Genomic DNA, 16,672 nt, shown 5'->3' with positions numbered 1-16,672 from the left:
GCATACAGAGAAGGTGAGACGAACGGCATTACAGCTGCCGCTAGACAATTAATGGCCACTAAAAGTAGAGATACACTCAGTACAGATACACTCAGTACCGAGCCCTGCAGGACCCCACTCTCCTGGATATGCGGGGGAACTATGAGAGGCACCAATTTTGACAAGGAAAGTACGAAGCGACAGGAAATTTTGCTCCCTGAATTTCGTTGGCATTCACCGTAAATGAGAAGCATATCAACTTGTTCTTCGAAGAAATACATCATTCACATTCGCTTGATTCGACGATACTAGTCTTACCGTTCCTACTGGTGTTGTATTGTGAAACCGTCGAATGGCGTTTACACATCAATATCACTATAGATGAATACGCCGTATTCGGCGAATATTTACTATTTGCACGATATACGAGAGAGAATTGCGTCACAATTCTGCAGAGTGTAGGCGGGCCATGGAATGGTTACCTCGAAACGACCTTGAACCCTATTTCGAGGTCAAACCAAGGTCAAGTTCATTTTTGAATATGGTAATCCCTATTTTTTATTCCATATTCGTATTCTACGTGAATAAAGTATTGTTTGTAGGGAACGCTTTTTCGAAAAACCAATAGTTTTTGCCAGGTGGCACTTCATTGTAACTTTCCCAGGTTACCAGCACAATCAGAAGAGAAGGGTGGAGCTCTGAGGGTAACTAATAAGCGCCATTGTCGGGGAATTTGAAATCATTAGCTTTGGAGATTCTGAAAATTTATCATTTAGAATGATTCTTGACTGGCATGACTTTCATAGTTTTTTCTCTTATGGACTTAGAATAAATGTGTGTTAAGGGATTAAGAAAAATTTCGCCTCGTGGAACTCTGATGAATTTCGCCTCGTAAGAATCTAATGAGTTCCTGCGAAGTGAAATTTTTCCAAATCCGTACAACCAAAATTATTCTCAACACGAATGTTTGCAGTCCATAAGAAAAATTTATCTGAGCCAACTTGTCCCGCAATCGACTTTCGTTTCTGCCTTCTCTCCATATCCGGAAAGGACGGATTACCATGGGGTATTATTACGTCAATATCAATGTAAAGGTACCCCCTTGAAAGACACTTCCGTTAGACACCTAAGTAATTTTCTGAATGAGCGCACTTGAATACTAAGTTATGGCTTCACGTTGTGGCGTAAACAACGGCGAGCAAGTGTCAACAAACGGGTCGCGTACACTGTAATAAGTCAGTTGTCCTGCAACAAGCTTGCCGGATATTTCGTTGAAGGGAAAACCTAAGAAAGCCAATGATAGTAAAAGTGATCAGTACAATTTATTTTTCTACTCAAATCTATCCGAAATGGCTTATTACACGCCGTTAGAAATATTGAGAATTATGCAGCCGCGCAGAGATTGTATGTCGAAAGATATCCCGATGCAAGTCATACCACTAAGATTACAATTAGGTCTCTGGTAAGACGAGCTGAAAGAGGGACCTTAAAAAGGCAGAAACGAAAGACGGGCCCGAGAAAGGCGATTGCGCTGGAAGTTTGTGCTATTTCGCTGAAGGTCCACACCTTTCGACTCGTCAGTTTCAGCGAATGCATGGCGTGCCCTGATCAACGGTATCATGTTTTACGATACTTTAAATCCCACCCATATCGCTTACACATCATTCAAGCATTTGAGCCGGGGGATCCTGAGAGACGGCTGGCATTTTGTCGATTGACCAATACGCAAATACGTCAAGATCCCTTTTTCTTCGCGCGCGCGCGCACACACACACTCTTTACTGACGAGGCAAACTTTGACAACATGGGAGGAGTCGATCTCCATAACGCACACTACTGGGCGGAAGCAAATCCTCGCTGACAACGAAATCACAGAACACACACTGGTCAATCAATGTCTTTACGGGCATAGTTGGAGGTTACGTGGTAGATCCAGTTTTTATGGCAAAACGTTGAACGGCTTGCGCTATCTTCATATTCTCCAGAACCTGGTGTTTCCTTTACTAGAAAATATCCGCCCACCCATACGAGCACGTATGTGGTTTCAATACGACGGCGCCCCCGCACATCAGGCCTCACCCGTCAGACGGTACCTTAATGCAACTTACCCGAATAGATGGATTGGTATCGGTAGTGCAGTTCGTGAATTCCATCGAAGACCGCCAGACTTAACACCATTCGACTTTTTCTTATGGGGAGCTGTGAAGCAGAAGGTGTACACCACTCCCCCGATGACGCCAGAAGATACGAGGGAAAGGATTGTGGCGGCTTTCCATGTAATCACCCATCAGGCACTGACGTCTAGACCAGTTTCCGACAGTGTGTAAAAGTGCATTTGGCAAAATGGGCAGTTGATCGAGCATCTCAGACCCTAAATTTCCAGTGAGAACCATGTTAATCAGCCCTTTTCAGACAAACGATGTTCGAAGTCTGCTGGGCAACCTCCACGTGGTGCACATTGGGTTCCGCTAATGCCGACGTTATTTGCTTTCAGGTTAATATGAAGAATTTCAAGGCCATTTCAAGTTCAGGCAAACGTCGCCAGTGGACGAAGTTCAGAAACCATACAATATTTTCATTGACAATTTTTCCCGTTCTCGCTTCTTTCTCGAGGTACTGGTAACCTGGGAAAGCTACAATTAAGTGCCCCTGGCGACAAACTACTGGTTTTTTCGAGAAATGTTCCCTACAAACATCGCATATTTTTTCACGTAGAATACGAGAATGGAATAAAAAAATAGGAGTTACCATTTGCAAAATTGAACTTGATCTTGGTTTGACCTTGGAAAAGGGTTCAAGGTCATTTCGAGGTAACCATTCCATGACCTTCAACCCCTACAACTTTTACTAGAGACTTTAGCAGGATCGTGCGCTCCAGAAATATCGGCCGGTAGAGATTAAAACGGGACACCCTGTATATACATATATTGTCGGTGGGAATGTACCAGGCAATGTTTCATGCTTGAAGGCCTGATTATTTTTATACCTCAAAATGGTTCAAATGGCTCTGAGCACTATGGAACTTAACATCTTAGGTCATCAGTCCCCTAGAACTTAGAACTACTTAAACCTAACTAACCTAAGGACATCATACACATCCATGCCCGAGGCAGGATTCGAACCTGCGACCGTAGCAATTTTTATATCTCTTGTATGTAACATACCGCAATAAAACAAGGTAAAACTATTGTCATTTTAAGCAAGACAACGTGATGTAATTGTAGGAGCACCGCGAGATCGGAGAATGAAAAAGAATTACTCGCGCATGGCGATTTATGGCAACAGCGAATGTTGCAGCTGTTCGACTACAGTTCGCCCAAGCACCAACAAATGAGAAACATGCCAAAGAAACGAGAAAGAATAAAATTATTAATAATTCCTAGTTTTTTCCGCATTTGGGGTGTCACTAAGAAAATGTGTAACAAAGGCGTTATCAGAACAACAAAGAAATTTTATGTTTATACATACTTTCACTCTCCTTTGAGTGTACACTGCAATAATTTCCAACACGCACTGGGGCATGAATATGGATCCTCGTTGAGGTACTCAAGTCGAAGAGTTTAGTCTGACGAGTGGCATGTCTGGATGCTCCGCTGGTAAGATAATTGCTTGCCAAGGCATGTTTTCATGCAGCTGCCTGAGATGGCAAACACTTTCAGTCAGAAAGCTTAAATACGATAACTGTACAAACGCTGAAAACATACGCTGCATAAACAATAACTGAACAAACACTGAAAACATACGCTGAATACAGCTAGTTATACAATTTTGGTAAACATTTTTTATGTCATTGAAACATAAATGGTGTGATCAAGACTGAACTTTAGTCAAAATATAACAGCTAGTTATCCTTGGTGAGCTTTCGCTTGAGTCTATCGTAATGCTACCCTAAAAAGTGTTACGGAATCATACTTCGTACAGTACACTACATCGACAAGAAAGAAATGTGACTGTTCGCGTTTATAAGGAGCTATCTGCAATGGGGAATTGTGCGTAACTGTGTCCTTTCGCTGTGAAAACGTTCAACTTCTTCGGTCAACACAGTGGCAGTGGGCAGGCAGTTTACTATTGACGTGTTCACGTGTTCTATCGGTAGAAAGTGGTGTACGAAGTTGACACAAATGAGACAAAAATGAGTTGCGCGCTGATATGGAAGACTAAGTGTTCATCTAATGGGAACGCCAATCTTTCTCGTAAAAGATTCTGAGTGTTAACTATCAATTAATTTACTACGTAGCAACACTATAACGTAACAGAGGTACTCACCAAACCACAAGGCGACAATATTTTTTTCTCAGCCTTTGATATAGACAGAAATAGACCAGTAAATCTTACTTAGCGTAGGAAAACTTATCTTCAGCTTGTTCGAGCTACGCTATTTGAGGCATATATCGCAGCCACGCAATTGCCAATAAAGCCTGCGAACGGTACTGTGGATCGCATGTCAGGGTATGGCTACCCTTAAACTGGTTGAAAATTCATCCTGGGGAAATTTAATATATCCGCCGGGGCGTTACATACCTGCTTGGAGTGTTGGCCATCCTGGCATCTAGTGTAAGATCAGTCATTGTTGAAACATGTGTATCAGTAGCTTCAGTATTTCAGTACAAAAAATATCTGTGTGAAAAATCACCCTGCTACCACTAGTGTGAATTTGTATCTATTTCCGAGTGTCGTCTTTTAGAGATTTCAGTGCTAGTTGGTGAAACTGAAGTACACGATTCTTTGTTGTCGTCTTCAGTCCAGAGACTGGTTTGATGCAGCTCTCCACGCTACTCTATCCTGTGCAAGCCTCTTCATCTCCCAATAACTACTGCAATCTACATCCTTCTGAATCTGCTTGGTCTATTAATCTGTCTCCTTTTACGATTTTTAGCCTCCACGAACACCCCCCCCCCCTCCCAATACTAAATTGGTGATCACTTGATGCCTCAGAACATGTCCTACCAACAGATCCCTTCTAGTCGTGCCACAAATTCCTCTTCTCCCCAATTCTGTGCAGTACCTCAGTACCTCCTGATTAGTTACGTGATCTACACATCCAATCTTCAGCATTCTTCTGTAGCACCACATTTCGAAAGCTTCTGTTCTCTTCTTGTCTAAGCTGTTACCGTCCAGGTTTCATTTCCATACATGGCTACACTCCATACAAATACTTTCAGGAAAGACAGACGATTCTTTATGGGAAGATGACTTACGAAAACTTGTTTTCGAGGTGGTTCTTGTAGATCAGCCGTTGGATGAGGAAGGTAGTGAGCAGGAAGACATCAGGGAAGATGATGATTGTCTAAGATGATATTGAAGCAGGTGACACTGACAGCGATTTTATTCCACAAAATATGGGGTGAGAGTAAAAATGAAATTTAGGAATTGTAGAGTCCAAAAAAATTTGAACAGAAAAGTTTTTGTTTGAATTCAAGGGAGAGAGCATTAATATTTCAAATAAGACTGTCCTATAGGGTAAACAAGGAATACATGTATAACAGCTATGCTATATCCACAGGGTCCTGCTTGCAAGCTTTTGAGTACTGAAGAACGTTGGCATCTCTTTGACGAAAATATGCTGAATGATATTGTTCTTCACACCACCCAAGAAATGGCTTTACACAGAGATTCTTCCAAACAATGATTTACTGGCGATTTTCTTTGCGAACGCAGCGTCTTTTAACGGAATCTGTATTTTCCCTACTAATTTTGAAATTTTGTCAATATTGACATCGTTCCGTGCTATTACACTCCTGGCCTCAATGTTTAAACTATGTCAACGAACAATTTGAGCGCTGCTGAGCTTACGGGAGAGATTTATTCTATATATAGAGACCATTGCAGGTACTGTTAGCCTTCCTTCAGGCGCACCTGACGTTACTTTCGTTATACGTTGTGTAATCACCGTTCAACGTAACTTAATGAATATTAGTCTATAAGCCTTCAAAGCCACTCGCATTCGTGAAGACACTTTTATGATAGTATCTTGTTTAGAAGACGACAGTGTCTAATGACTTTCGGTAATCTAGAAATACTGATTAGGTTCAACTCCATCATTGCAAAGGCTGTCCAAGAAATGCTGCATCAAAATTTGAGGGGTGTAGAGACGTCTTTAGGAACAAATCGAGGATAGGAACATGTGCAGGAACGTCATCCAACGAAGCTACAGAGCGTCGAAGTTATAGGTGCCGGCGCCTGCAGCTATGCTACCCTTCGGCAACGAAGATGACTGTACGCTGACCGACCCTAGGCGGAACGTCTCTTAATGTTATTAGATGATGGCGACTGACTGCCATGATTGCCAGTGAAGAAGCTGGAGCTAGGTGCTGCGTAGAAAGGCCTCAACTCCTATGAATGCGATGCTCTGTAGCCTTGGTGGATGTTTCCATCCAAAGTTTGTTTTTCTCCTAGAACCCTCTCAAACCTCCAATGTTTTTCGGCATACAGGAGAAAAACCGCTGATAGCTTCATCCAAAGAGGCAGGAGAGCAACACATTCGTTGGAGACGAGGACTTTTTATGCAGCAGCTAGCTCCAGCTTCTGTACTGGCGATGGTGGCACCAGTCGCGATCACTGCCAACAAACATCATTGCGCTCCGTTCCACCACAGTCCGTCAGGGTACAAAGTCATGTTTGCAGCCGAAGTGGTGACCTAGTGGCAGGCACAAGCGCATCTAACTTTGAGGCTCTGTAGCGTTGCTGAATAACGTTTCGAGACACGGGTTCCTATCCTCGATTTGTTCAAGACGGCCTCTACAAACCCTCTAAGTTCGTCCCAACATTTCTGGAACACCCTGTATATCTTGTGGGAATTAAATGAGCCGCGTTTCAAAAGATTTAACTTTCTGAAACCATGTTAATTCTTTCAGAGAAGCCTCTGTTCCTCCAGGAACGTCATAACTCTCGAGTTTAGAAAGTTCTACGATCATGTAACAAAGGGAGTTAAAGTTAATAGTCTGCAATTCTTATACATTCAGTTTCTTTCTTCTCGTAAACAAGGATGACATACACTCTTCTACAGCAACACGGGACTTAATACGGAGCTAGAACAGGCATTAATTCCGCAGATGCGGGAAACTTAAGAACGAATGTAACTTTCGCATGATGGGCCTCCGCCAAGTACCCTAGCTCGATGAAACTTTGACCATAGACAGAACCGCAACAGAACTGTACATAAGACAAAGAAATACGCCATGAGCCGAATGAAACGACACCTATTCAAAGACAATTACAAAAGTCACTACGATTTACGATGCTCCCTAGCAAATTATGAGCGTGTGTTATTACCAGGGACAGCAACGCATGATGCGAAACATGCTCCCATGCTGGCCAGAAGGTCGGTAAGAAATTCTTGTGGTAGAGCGTTCCATTCCCTCCCGCCAGCGCGGTAATACGTCTACCAACGCAACCCACATGTACTCTGTAGGATTTATGTCCGTGAAACGTGTAGGTCAGTCCATCTGGCGCATATCCTCTCGTTCCAAAGCAGCTTCCCCTGCACAATATTTGATGCCGTCGCACATTGCCATCCATAAAAATGTAGGCGGGGCCGAATGCACGAAAAGACGCACATGGGGAAGAACACAACGTTGACCAGTGAGCTGCCGGCACGGTAGCTCAGCGTGTTCGGCCAGAGTTACGTGCTCTCTGTAATAAAAAAAACTGAGTCAACCGATCAACAACGAACATAAAAGATTAAAAAAGTGAGTGTACCACGTGCCTTCCCACACCACAACACCTGCAACACCAAAGCGATCATGTTCGACAATGCCGGACGTATCTTTACATTGCGAGATGTAGGAACACGTAATGCACCATGGAACATTGTCGAAATTGATTTTTTTGGTAGTCTACGTGCTGTGGTGTGGGGGAGACATATTGTTGCAGGAGTGTACTGACCTGTAAATCCTTGAACATGGTACATTCACCTGTCAACATTATTGGTGACACTACTACTTCTGAATGTGTTTCCTTTCAGGTGTGCATTCGTCCCTTACTTCATTTTTATGGTTGACACGACGTGACAGCATTGAACTGTGCAGGTGAAGGAGCTACTGGAATGATAGGATATTAGGCGATGGAGTGGCCTGCCGTTCCCTCGACTTAACATCTCACCGAGCACGTTTGGATGACTTACTTCAACACTTTCATATGCATCAACGACCATCAACCGTGCTGTCGGGAGGAAATGGACGCCCTACAGAACTCATCAACCTCATGGCCAGCATTTACTACCGTCTGTGGTGATCGCACAAACCCTATAAAGAACTATGTCCCGTCTTTTGTAATGCCCAGGTAACCATAATTCGCGGTGACCCCAATGTAATTATCGTCTTTGAATTAAAAAAGCCAATTATGTTCGCCTCACTGCGTTTTCTTTCAGTTATTCTCTGCAAAACATTGTCGCAGTTTTTCCTTTGTATGGTCCAAGTTTCATCGAGTTTTATTTCTTGGCAGTGACATCCCGCGAAAGTAGCTTTCATCCATAAGTCTTGCACGTTCATAAAATCTAGCAGTATTTCACTCTTGTCCATTGTTAGCTTTGAGTACTCTAAACCGTTCCAAAAACCGGAGATATTTATTCCAATATTTGTCGTTTGTTTGCGCTGCGGTCAGTTATTGGTGTGGTTGTGTCCACAAGTATGGATGACTATGGAAACTCGGTGCCGGAAACAGCCCACCCCTTTGGAAAAACAGAGCATGGACTAAGACACTAACGCTCTCAAAGTACGGACGAATCAGCAGAGTCACGTGCTCTCACTCAATATGACAGCAGAGTGTGGGAAATTTAACGCCAGTCACTGACGCACAATCTTCACCCAGAAGCTGAAAAAAATGCCTGTCATCCAATAGCAGTCCATCTATGCTCTTTAGGAATGGTCCTAAAATCACTGAAAATTTTCGTGATTCCCACACTTCTTAGCCTACAAATGAAACGCGCGAATTGTAAAATTCTTCCACATCTACAGTTCATATTAGATAGGACGTTAGCAACGTCGGTTGACGAGACAGACACTTCCTGGAATGTACGGTGTAAATACCCGCCAAGTTCTTGGCTGGGGCATATGAACAAGGGCGTTGCTGATCCATGTGAAACAATTTTATAGCAGTTGGCAGCAGAGGCCCGCTACTCTGAAAATCGCGTAGGTGTTCTAGCAAGTCTTGGCGCGTTCGAATACTGGTACGGTAACGGAAAATATTCCTTTCAATAGTACGTACTTCGCTACTACATTCGTAGAATGTGCATCCAGCCTCGAGGCTAAGTGTGGACCTCGTCTTTCGTACATTGTGCTCCAGTTCTGCTTGTGCCCTCAACAGATCGAGCGATTAACTACGTCGTCTTGGGAAAACAAGGCAGTTTCCTCAGCATAGGAAAATTTAAGTATGAACAGACCAGACTAACAGTCAGCCTAACACAGCGGTCTTGGTGTTGTGGTCTGAAATTTCGTAAACTACATCCTTAAATAGTGATAACACTGTCATGTTTCCTGTTTGTGAAGTGTCAGTCAATTCACTTATCGGTTGCTTTTGTTTCCGAATATGAAACGGAAGAAAGGAACATGATGCCGCGGTCAAGATGCTATGGAATTATTTTTGATCAAAACAAATGACCAACTAACGGTAAGGGATCAAATCCCGGAATCTTTTCTTTGAAGAGACTACACTTTCATATCGTTGTAGGCTGTGCTTTGTCATATACATACATTTTACGTTATACAATTTTGTTTCCATTTTTATGCAATTATATTTTTCGTAACACATCTCTTGACATCTAATAACGTAGCCAAAATGTTCCACTGACAAATCAAAATGATTAAACAACATGACTTTGGAATGTATCGTAAGGCATGCCGAAACCCTCTACGTACTGGCACTCAATCTAATTCAGATTTGAGTGGAGTAAATCCTAGAGGGATAACGGGTATCGTGTCGGGAAGAAACCGGCCCTGATGAGAATTTCCCGTTTCTCTAAATCATTTGATGTTAATGACTATATGGTACCCTAAAATAAGCACAGTATCCTCTTCTTACGTTTCGGTGATTCACTTTCTGCGCGACAAAACCTGGGTTACAGGAAGCCAAGGGTATCCATAAACAGGTATGCTATCACAGTCTTGGCGTAACGATTATCACGAGCAGACACTGAAATCGACTGCAGAAAAAGTTGATTGACATTTCTCGGAGAACATTATCCGCTGTTAGTACGACAAAGCACAATCAACATCTCAAAAATCACCAATCATTTGCCACAAATTAGAATTGCCCTATTGACGAGACACTAGTCTACAAAATAAGGTAACAATAATATTTATTTCTTTAGATAAAAGCACCCATTACTGAGCTATAATGGGGCGTGCCTATGCAGCTTTGTCAAATTTAAGCGTGGTCTGCTGATACTTCACATCTTCTAAAGTTCGCGCATGATTTATGTACGATATATTGACTACACAGTATTCTCTGTAGCACGAATGGTACTGTCGTGAATAAATATATAGCTCAGTTTATAACGAAGTTTGCAGTGTTTGATACTACCCTTAGGTTTGACATCTGTCAACCTTTATATTGGATTTGTTTATCTATGCAGATAACACTGTACCGACTGAAAGAAATGAATTATACACACCGAAGATACGGAGTCAACCGCAAGTCAATTACAGCCATTTCATGACGCTAAAACAAACACTGATTTTTTTTTACTTTACAAAAGGCTTACACCAATTCTAGTACTACAAAACTCTCAAAAGAAGGCTTTATACTGCATAGCCTTAGAACAAACATGCAGGTCTTCCATTCCTGATTAATAATGACGAAGTGGTACATACGGGAAAGCAGTTTGAACATTTTACATGACATCGAAGCATTTCTGAGATCCATGCTACCAAAACCTTTTAGTACCTTGCGTATTTCGGCTAGATAAGCAACCAAAAGATCAGTATTGCATAGAGGAATGTGGTTCTAATATCAAAATTGTGTCTCCTTCATGGCATTTATGCGCCTGCGAGTTTATGTTGACCCAGGGCATTATACAGTTTAGTTACATCCGTAATGACTAGCGTTTCATTTACAGCATGATCCTATCTTTAAGGTTCACATTACAGCTGAAAGATGTATTATTGACTGATCTATACTGAACTAGACTCAGCAAATGTTCCCCCTTGCCACGTTTCTAACTATAGAAACTTCAGTGTCTGTTCACTATTAATTACACTTCAGACAGCAAATAATTTCTTCATGTTAGAGACTAAGTTTCTTTCAGGAAACTAATCTGTACGTCTACACAATACAAGTTTCTTGAAACTCAATTACACATCGCCTGATCAGCCACCTAATATCCATGCTGTAACACGTAAAAATAAACAATTTCAATGTCAACGAACTACGTGTTTCTTGACAACGAACCCAGTTTCACTAAAAGTGACAGGTTCACTGTGATGATAAAATGCAAGAATAAAAAAATAGCAACACGAACGATTCGTTCCGCACGGAAATCTCTTTCATATCACTGAATTTATTTCCTGGTATTAGGAACAGAAAGGGAATCTAATAGCGTACCATACTGCGAGTATTTCTCTCGTCTGAGGCAAACAGCTGAAAAGCTGATAATCTCATATCTATTAGTTATTGTGAACAGAAACTTCCTCACTGTAACTTGCTGCTTTATAAATTCCCAAGTCGCAAGTGACCCAGGTACACTACAATGCTTTATCAGTCTTTTAAATTTCGTATCATGCATCTATTGAACTCACTAAGTGTCAAACATTGTTTTCTTAACTTACTGTACTCGGGACACATGCCTTACCATATGCACGTATAATAAATTCAGGTACCAGTCCATTCCTTGAAAACACTACTCCACGAACACTGACATCGCCCACAAGTTTACGAAAACCACATGAAATCAACACTCTTAACCACGTAAAATGGCGTTGTCTCACGAACTCTCAGACTTGATTGGCACCGCCTTCTGGATTTGCTGCGGCAGCAAATTCTTCCAGCAGCCTTGCTTTGACACTGCTGAGAAATCAGAGTAGTATCTCTGAAATGCTGGTCATTCGCAATCTATGTAAAATTTCAACACAAGATTGCGTTTCGCATTTATTAGGCAATATAACCATAAATTTTAAGGATTAAATTAACCAAATAGACAAATTTTCTGCACTATTTTGTTTGTTGCCGTCACTTATTGTCACCTCAGAATATGTTTTCAATATATAAAGCCTGAATTATTGTAGAATGTGGAAAAAACTTATATACATTTTTTAGAACTGTGAAAAGAGTGGTGGATGCTGCGAAAACAAATATTGTATTGCCAACTTCTGAATCTTACGAGCGTGTATAAATAGCTTCTATGTGGATACTCTAATTACAAGGCAGTGAGTTCGACCTTCACAAAATGGCGACCCGTCTGCTAAGGTTGAGTGCTGTGCTACGGAACAAAAGCAATTTAACTGAAGTAAGCAAGAGATGGAGATCAACACTCGCTGCACCATCATTCGAGCAGGTAATAATAAATGGACCACCAACGCGGTGCACCACGTTGGACAACGGCTTCCGTGTTGCAACAGAAGATAGTGGTGGTTTAACCGCTACAGTCGGTTTGTGGATTGATGCGGGATCGCGTTATGAGACAGACAGTACGAATGGTGTAGCTCACTTTTTGGAGCATATGGCATTTAAAGGCACATCGAAAAGATCCCAGACGGATTTAGAACTTGAGATTGAGAATATGGGTGCCCACCTTAACGCATACACCTCGCGTGAACAAACTGTTTTTTACGCGAAGTGTCTAGCAGAGGATATTCCAAAATGTGTTGAAATACTTTCTGATATCATTTTGAATTCCCGGCTGGGAGAACAAGAGATTGAGAGGGAGAGAGATGTTATTCTCCGTGAAATGCAAGAAGTGGAAACTAATTTGCAGGAAGTAGTGTTTGATCACTTGCATGCAACAGCGTATCAGGGCACAGCACTGGGCAGAACAATTCTGGGCCCTACGAAAAACATAAAATCTATATCTCGCCAAGATTTATCAGACTTTATTAAAACCCATTACAAGCCCCCAAGGATGGTTATGGCTGGTGCAGGTGCAATAAAGCATGACGACTTAGTAAAACTGACGGAGAAAAATTTTAGCAGCCTCAGTGGCTCTTACAGTGACGAAATTCCCATTCCAACTCCATGCAGGTTTACTGGCTCGGAGATCCGTGTGAGGGATGATTCAATCCCGCTTGCACATGTTGCAATTGCTGTAGAGGGTTGTGGATGGGCAGATGCAGACAACATTCCATTGATGGTCGCTAATACCTTAATTGGTGCGTGGACAAGAACACAAGGAGCTGGAGTCAACAATTCATCACACTTAGCAGCAGCTGCAGCACAAGATAACTTAGCACATACTTTCCAGTCATTTAACACTTGCTACAAAGACACAGGTCTTTGGGGCATTTATTTTGTGTGTGACCCACTGAAATGTGAAGATATGATGTACAATATTCAAACTGAATGGATGCGTATATGTACAGAAGTAACAGAGTCAGAGGTGGAACGTGCTCGTAACATGTTGAAGACAAATATGCTTTTACAGCTTGATGGGTCAACGCCTGTTTGTGAAGACATAGGAAGGCAGATGCTTTTCTATAACAGAAGGATCCCAACTCATGAATTGATTGCTAGAATCGAATCTGTCACAGCAAAAAATGTAAGAGATGTTGGAATGAAGTATATATATGATCACTGCCCAGCACTGGCTGCTGTTGGACCAATTGAAAATCTCCCAGACTACAACAGAATCAGGTCATCAATGTACTGGCTGCGTGTGTAATTGCACATTGTAGAGGTAAGTTTTTCTTTTTCTGTGCTGAATAGCTACTTCAGTTAAATTCACTAGTTCCTGTTTGCATGGTGCTAAATTAATTTAATTTTCACTTGATTTTTTTATGAACATGGAAAAGCTCAACTGTAGAGACTTGGGAGATGCTGACTTTTCAGATGTACTATCACTGATAGCCATAATTATACTTGTAGACAGCCATTAGTTTTAAGAGAATTTTTGGCACATTAGAGATTCTGATTGCTGTCTTTGTATTTGGAGTTGGAATGCATTTTGTATTTGCATACCATGCATCTGACCAGAATGAATTCTCAGAATTGTGTACAGGGACTGTACAGAAAAAGACAACAAAATTATATTGGGGGGGGGGGGGCTGTAATTGTCTTACAAAGTTTTATTACATTGCTGATAGAGATCATCTTAGCCTATTGTTGCTCATTCTGTAGAATTCAAGTAACAAACATGTGATTAGTTTGTACAGAAAGTAAAATATTGATGTGATTTCTAATAGATCAATTAATGTTGTAATATTTTTTGTGAGTTACAAAGGTCATCATTTGTGATTAAATCTGTCAGTTTAGTATTGTGCAGTTTCCTCTGTTTGTCCAGATTAAATGATTTGTGCAGAATATATTCCAGTAATAGTGGAAATAGAGAGCAAGAGCAGAAAATGCTTTTTGTATTGGGTAATGTGGCTACTTTACAATGATTGACTTGATCATGTAACTCTGAATTATGGTATCTGACACTGATTTATCAGCAAACTGAAGATCCTATACATATAAAAAAAGTGCTGAAAAGTACACATTTTCCATAATAAATTTCTTTTTCAGGTACAGTGCAGATGGAAAGTGTGAGAATGGACCTGTAAATAGGTAGCTAATTTATTTCAGAAGATCTACTCAATTTATAGTAAATATCCTTAAGCATTGTAGCCAATGTCATTACTTGTCAGAAGACCATGACTTTTGTTCATTGTGATCAATTTATTAATGAAAATAAAATCTGTACATTATGTAAGTGGTGTGGTATTTTTTTTTTTTTTAAATCACCAAGTGTTATTTTGACAAAATGGCACCTCCCATGACTTGCATTGTTGATATTGAACTGTAGAGAGAATTTTGTAAAACAGAAAAGCTGAAGATAGAAAACTGTAGTGAACTGGGTTCTGACATTTGAAAAACTAAAGAAATGTAAAAGCAGAGTAGTATTGCAGTCTTTCCATATTCCACCTTGGATGAAGCACAACTCTGAAATAAAGTAAGAAATACACAAATAGATTAATTGAAAATGAGAAATTAGTTAAGTAGGGTGAAAAGCAAACTCATTGTGAAGCTTTTAACTTATTCCTTTTTCTTATAGGAATTTAATAAAAGGAAAACAAACAACATGGTGTGTTTGAGATAAATAATATAAAATAGAAATTTCTGACTCTTTTCACTGTTATAGTAGAAATGGAAAATTTTTATTTATTTTTGAAGCTGGTATCAATAGAACAAAAAATTGCAGTGTCTTAATTATTTTGTTACCATCCTTGGCTTGTATACATACATATTAAAAAAAATGGAAGTAATGCATTATGCTTTGGTGTGAACTGATTTGTTGTTAAACTCAAAGAAACATGCAACTTCAAGATTCACATGAATAGGCCTACCTTAATGTTGAATAACAATTATATTTTAATTTGTATAAAAATTTGCCTTTTAGTTTTAAAATTCGCAAGGTACAAGTACCTCTGAAAAATTGGTGGTACACACATTCTGACTGACAATCTTTAACCATGATAATGTGCATCCTTCCAAAGCTGCAAAAATAACATTTTGTAGAAATTGATGCATGGAAAACATTTAATAAGAAGTCCATAATGTGTATTTTATCATCTGAAACTAGTATAAAGTTAAGAAAAAAAAATTGCTGGCTGTTACAAACAAATTAACACTGCATAGGGTGAAACAATTATAACTGCAGCTATCTCAACAACAGTTGCACTTCTTTATGTGTCACATGAAAATAAGACTATTTTTCTCTTACTTATAAGAATTTTGTAAGGCTACTTGGAACAGTGAGCTGCACAGTGTTCTCTTGAGTGCACATTTAAATGACAGCTTGGTTTGTGAGAAACCAATGCAACTGGGTTATTTTAAACAACTATATGTTGTGCTGTTGTGGCACATGGAATATGTGCTTTGGTGTTTATTCAAATAAATATTAACACACAAGCTTATTTTATCAGAAGAATGATGTTCCACAAAAACTAATTTGGTGGTCTTCTGAAGGAAACACCGAATATTGTTTGCATTAAACTGTTGATCTTCCTCAAAATAGCCAGTGTGTACTTTGCTTGCTTTAGGCTTCTTACTTGAAATTGTAGATACTTAGAAAAAGGACAAACAAATTTAATTTATGCTCTTAATGTGCACAGTGTAAGCCTAAATTATTACCTGTAAGAATTTTTTTGTGTGTGGAAGATAAGAAGGAAATACCAGACAGTTGAGATGGATACAGTTGGCATTAATTGCAGTAGCAAAAGGACTGATTGAGTACGATAACCAACATAAAACAGAAGGGGTGGAGTATGGGAGGGGCTAATCGTATTGCCCCAACCTGAGGTGCTTCCAGCTCCTTTGGCACATTTTGAGAAGATAAGGGGATAATTTAGGAAAGACCATCTTGCAAGGCAAAACGGAAGGCAGAAGATCACAAGGAAGAGCAGCAAGTAGATGATTGGATCAAGTTAAGAAGGCTACCGGCCTAAATCTTCACATTATATTCAATATATTAAGAGGAGCTGAAGATCACTGTGGTTGGAGGCTTCTAATCTGAGTCAATTAAGAAATGAATGAAGTGATCAGGTAACAACACTCAGTAATGGGTAAG

General features: G+C 40.4%; 2 protein-coding genes across 4 annotated transcripts in view; one reads left to right on the top strand and one right to left on the bottom strand.

Moving 5' to 3' along the window:
• LOC126162718 (wiskott-Aldrich syndrome protein family member 3) overlaps positions 1-11,934 on the bottom strand; it is a 262,291-nt gene extending 250,357 nt beyond the window's left edge. For 2 of the 3 annotated variants that reach the window (XM_049919377.1, XM_049919379.1), the window contains exon 1: positions 11,765-11,934. The gene's annotated coding sequence lies outside the window, so the exon portion shown is untranslated. Of the gene's footprint in view, positions 1-11,741 lie in introns of all 3 variants that reach the window. The other variant, XM_049919378.1, reaches the window with a different exon arrangement.
• A 396-nt stretch (positions 11,935-12,330) lies between these two features.
• Positions 12,331-14,815, top strand: LOC126162717 (mitochondrial-processing peptidase subunit beta). The gene is made up of 2 exons (XM_049919376.1): positions 12,331-13,801; positions 14,629-14,815. The coding sequence occupies exon 1, from the start codon at positions 12,359-12,361 to the stop codon at positions 13,784-13,786; it is 1,428 nt and encodes a 475-aa protein (XP_049775333.1). The 5' UTR covers positions 12,331-12,358; the 3' UTR covers positions 13,787-13,801; positions 14,629-14,815.
• Positions 14,816-16,672: the final 1,857 nt, after the last annotated feature.

The sequence above is a fragment of the Schistocerca cancellata genome, chromosome 2 (assembly GCF_023864275.1).
Source record: "Schistocerca cancellata isolate TAMUIC-IGC-003103 chromosome 2, iqSchCanc2.1, whole genome shotgun sequence".
Taxonomy (NCBI): domain Eukaryota; kingdom Metazoa; phylum Arthropoda; class Insecta; order Orthoptera; family Acrididae; genus Schistocerca; species Schistocerca cancellata.
Note: the sequence above shows the minus strand (reverse complement) of the source record. Positions and strands in the feature narration are given on the sequence as shown.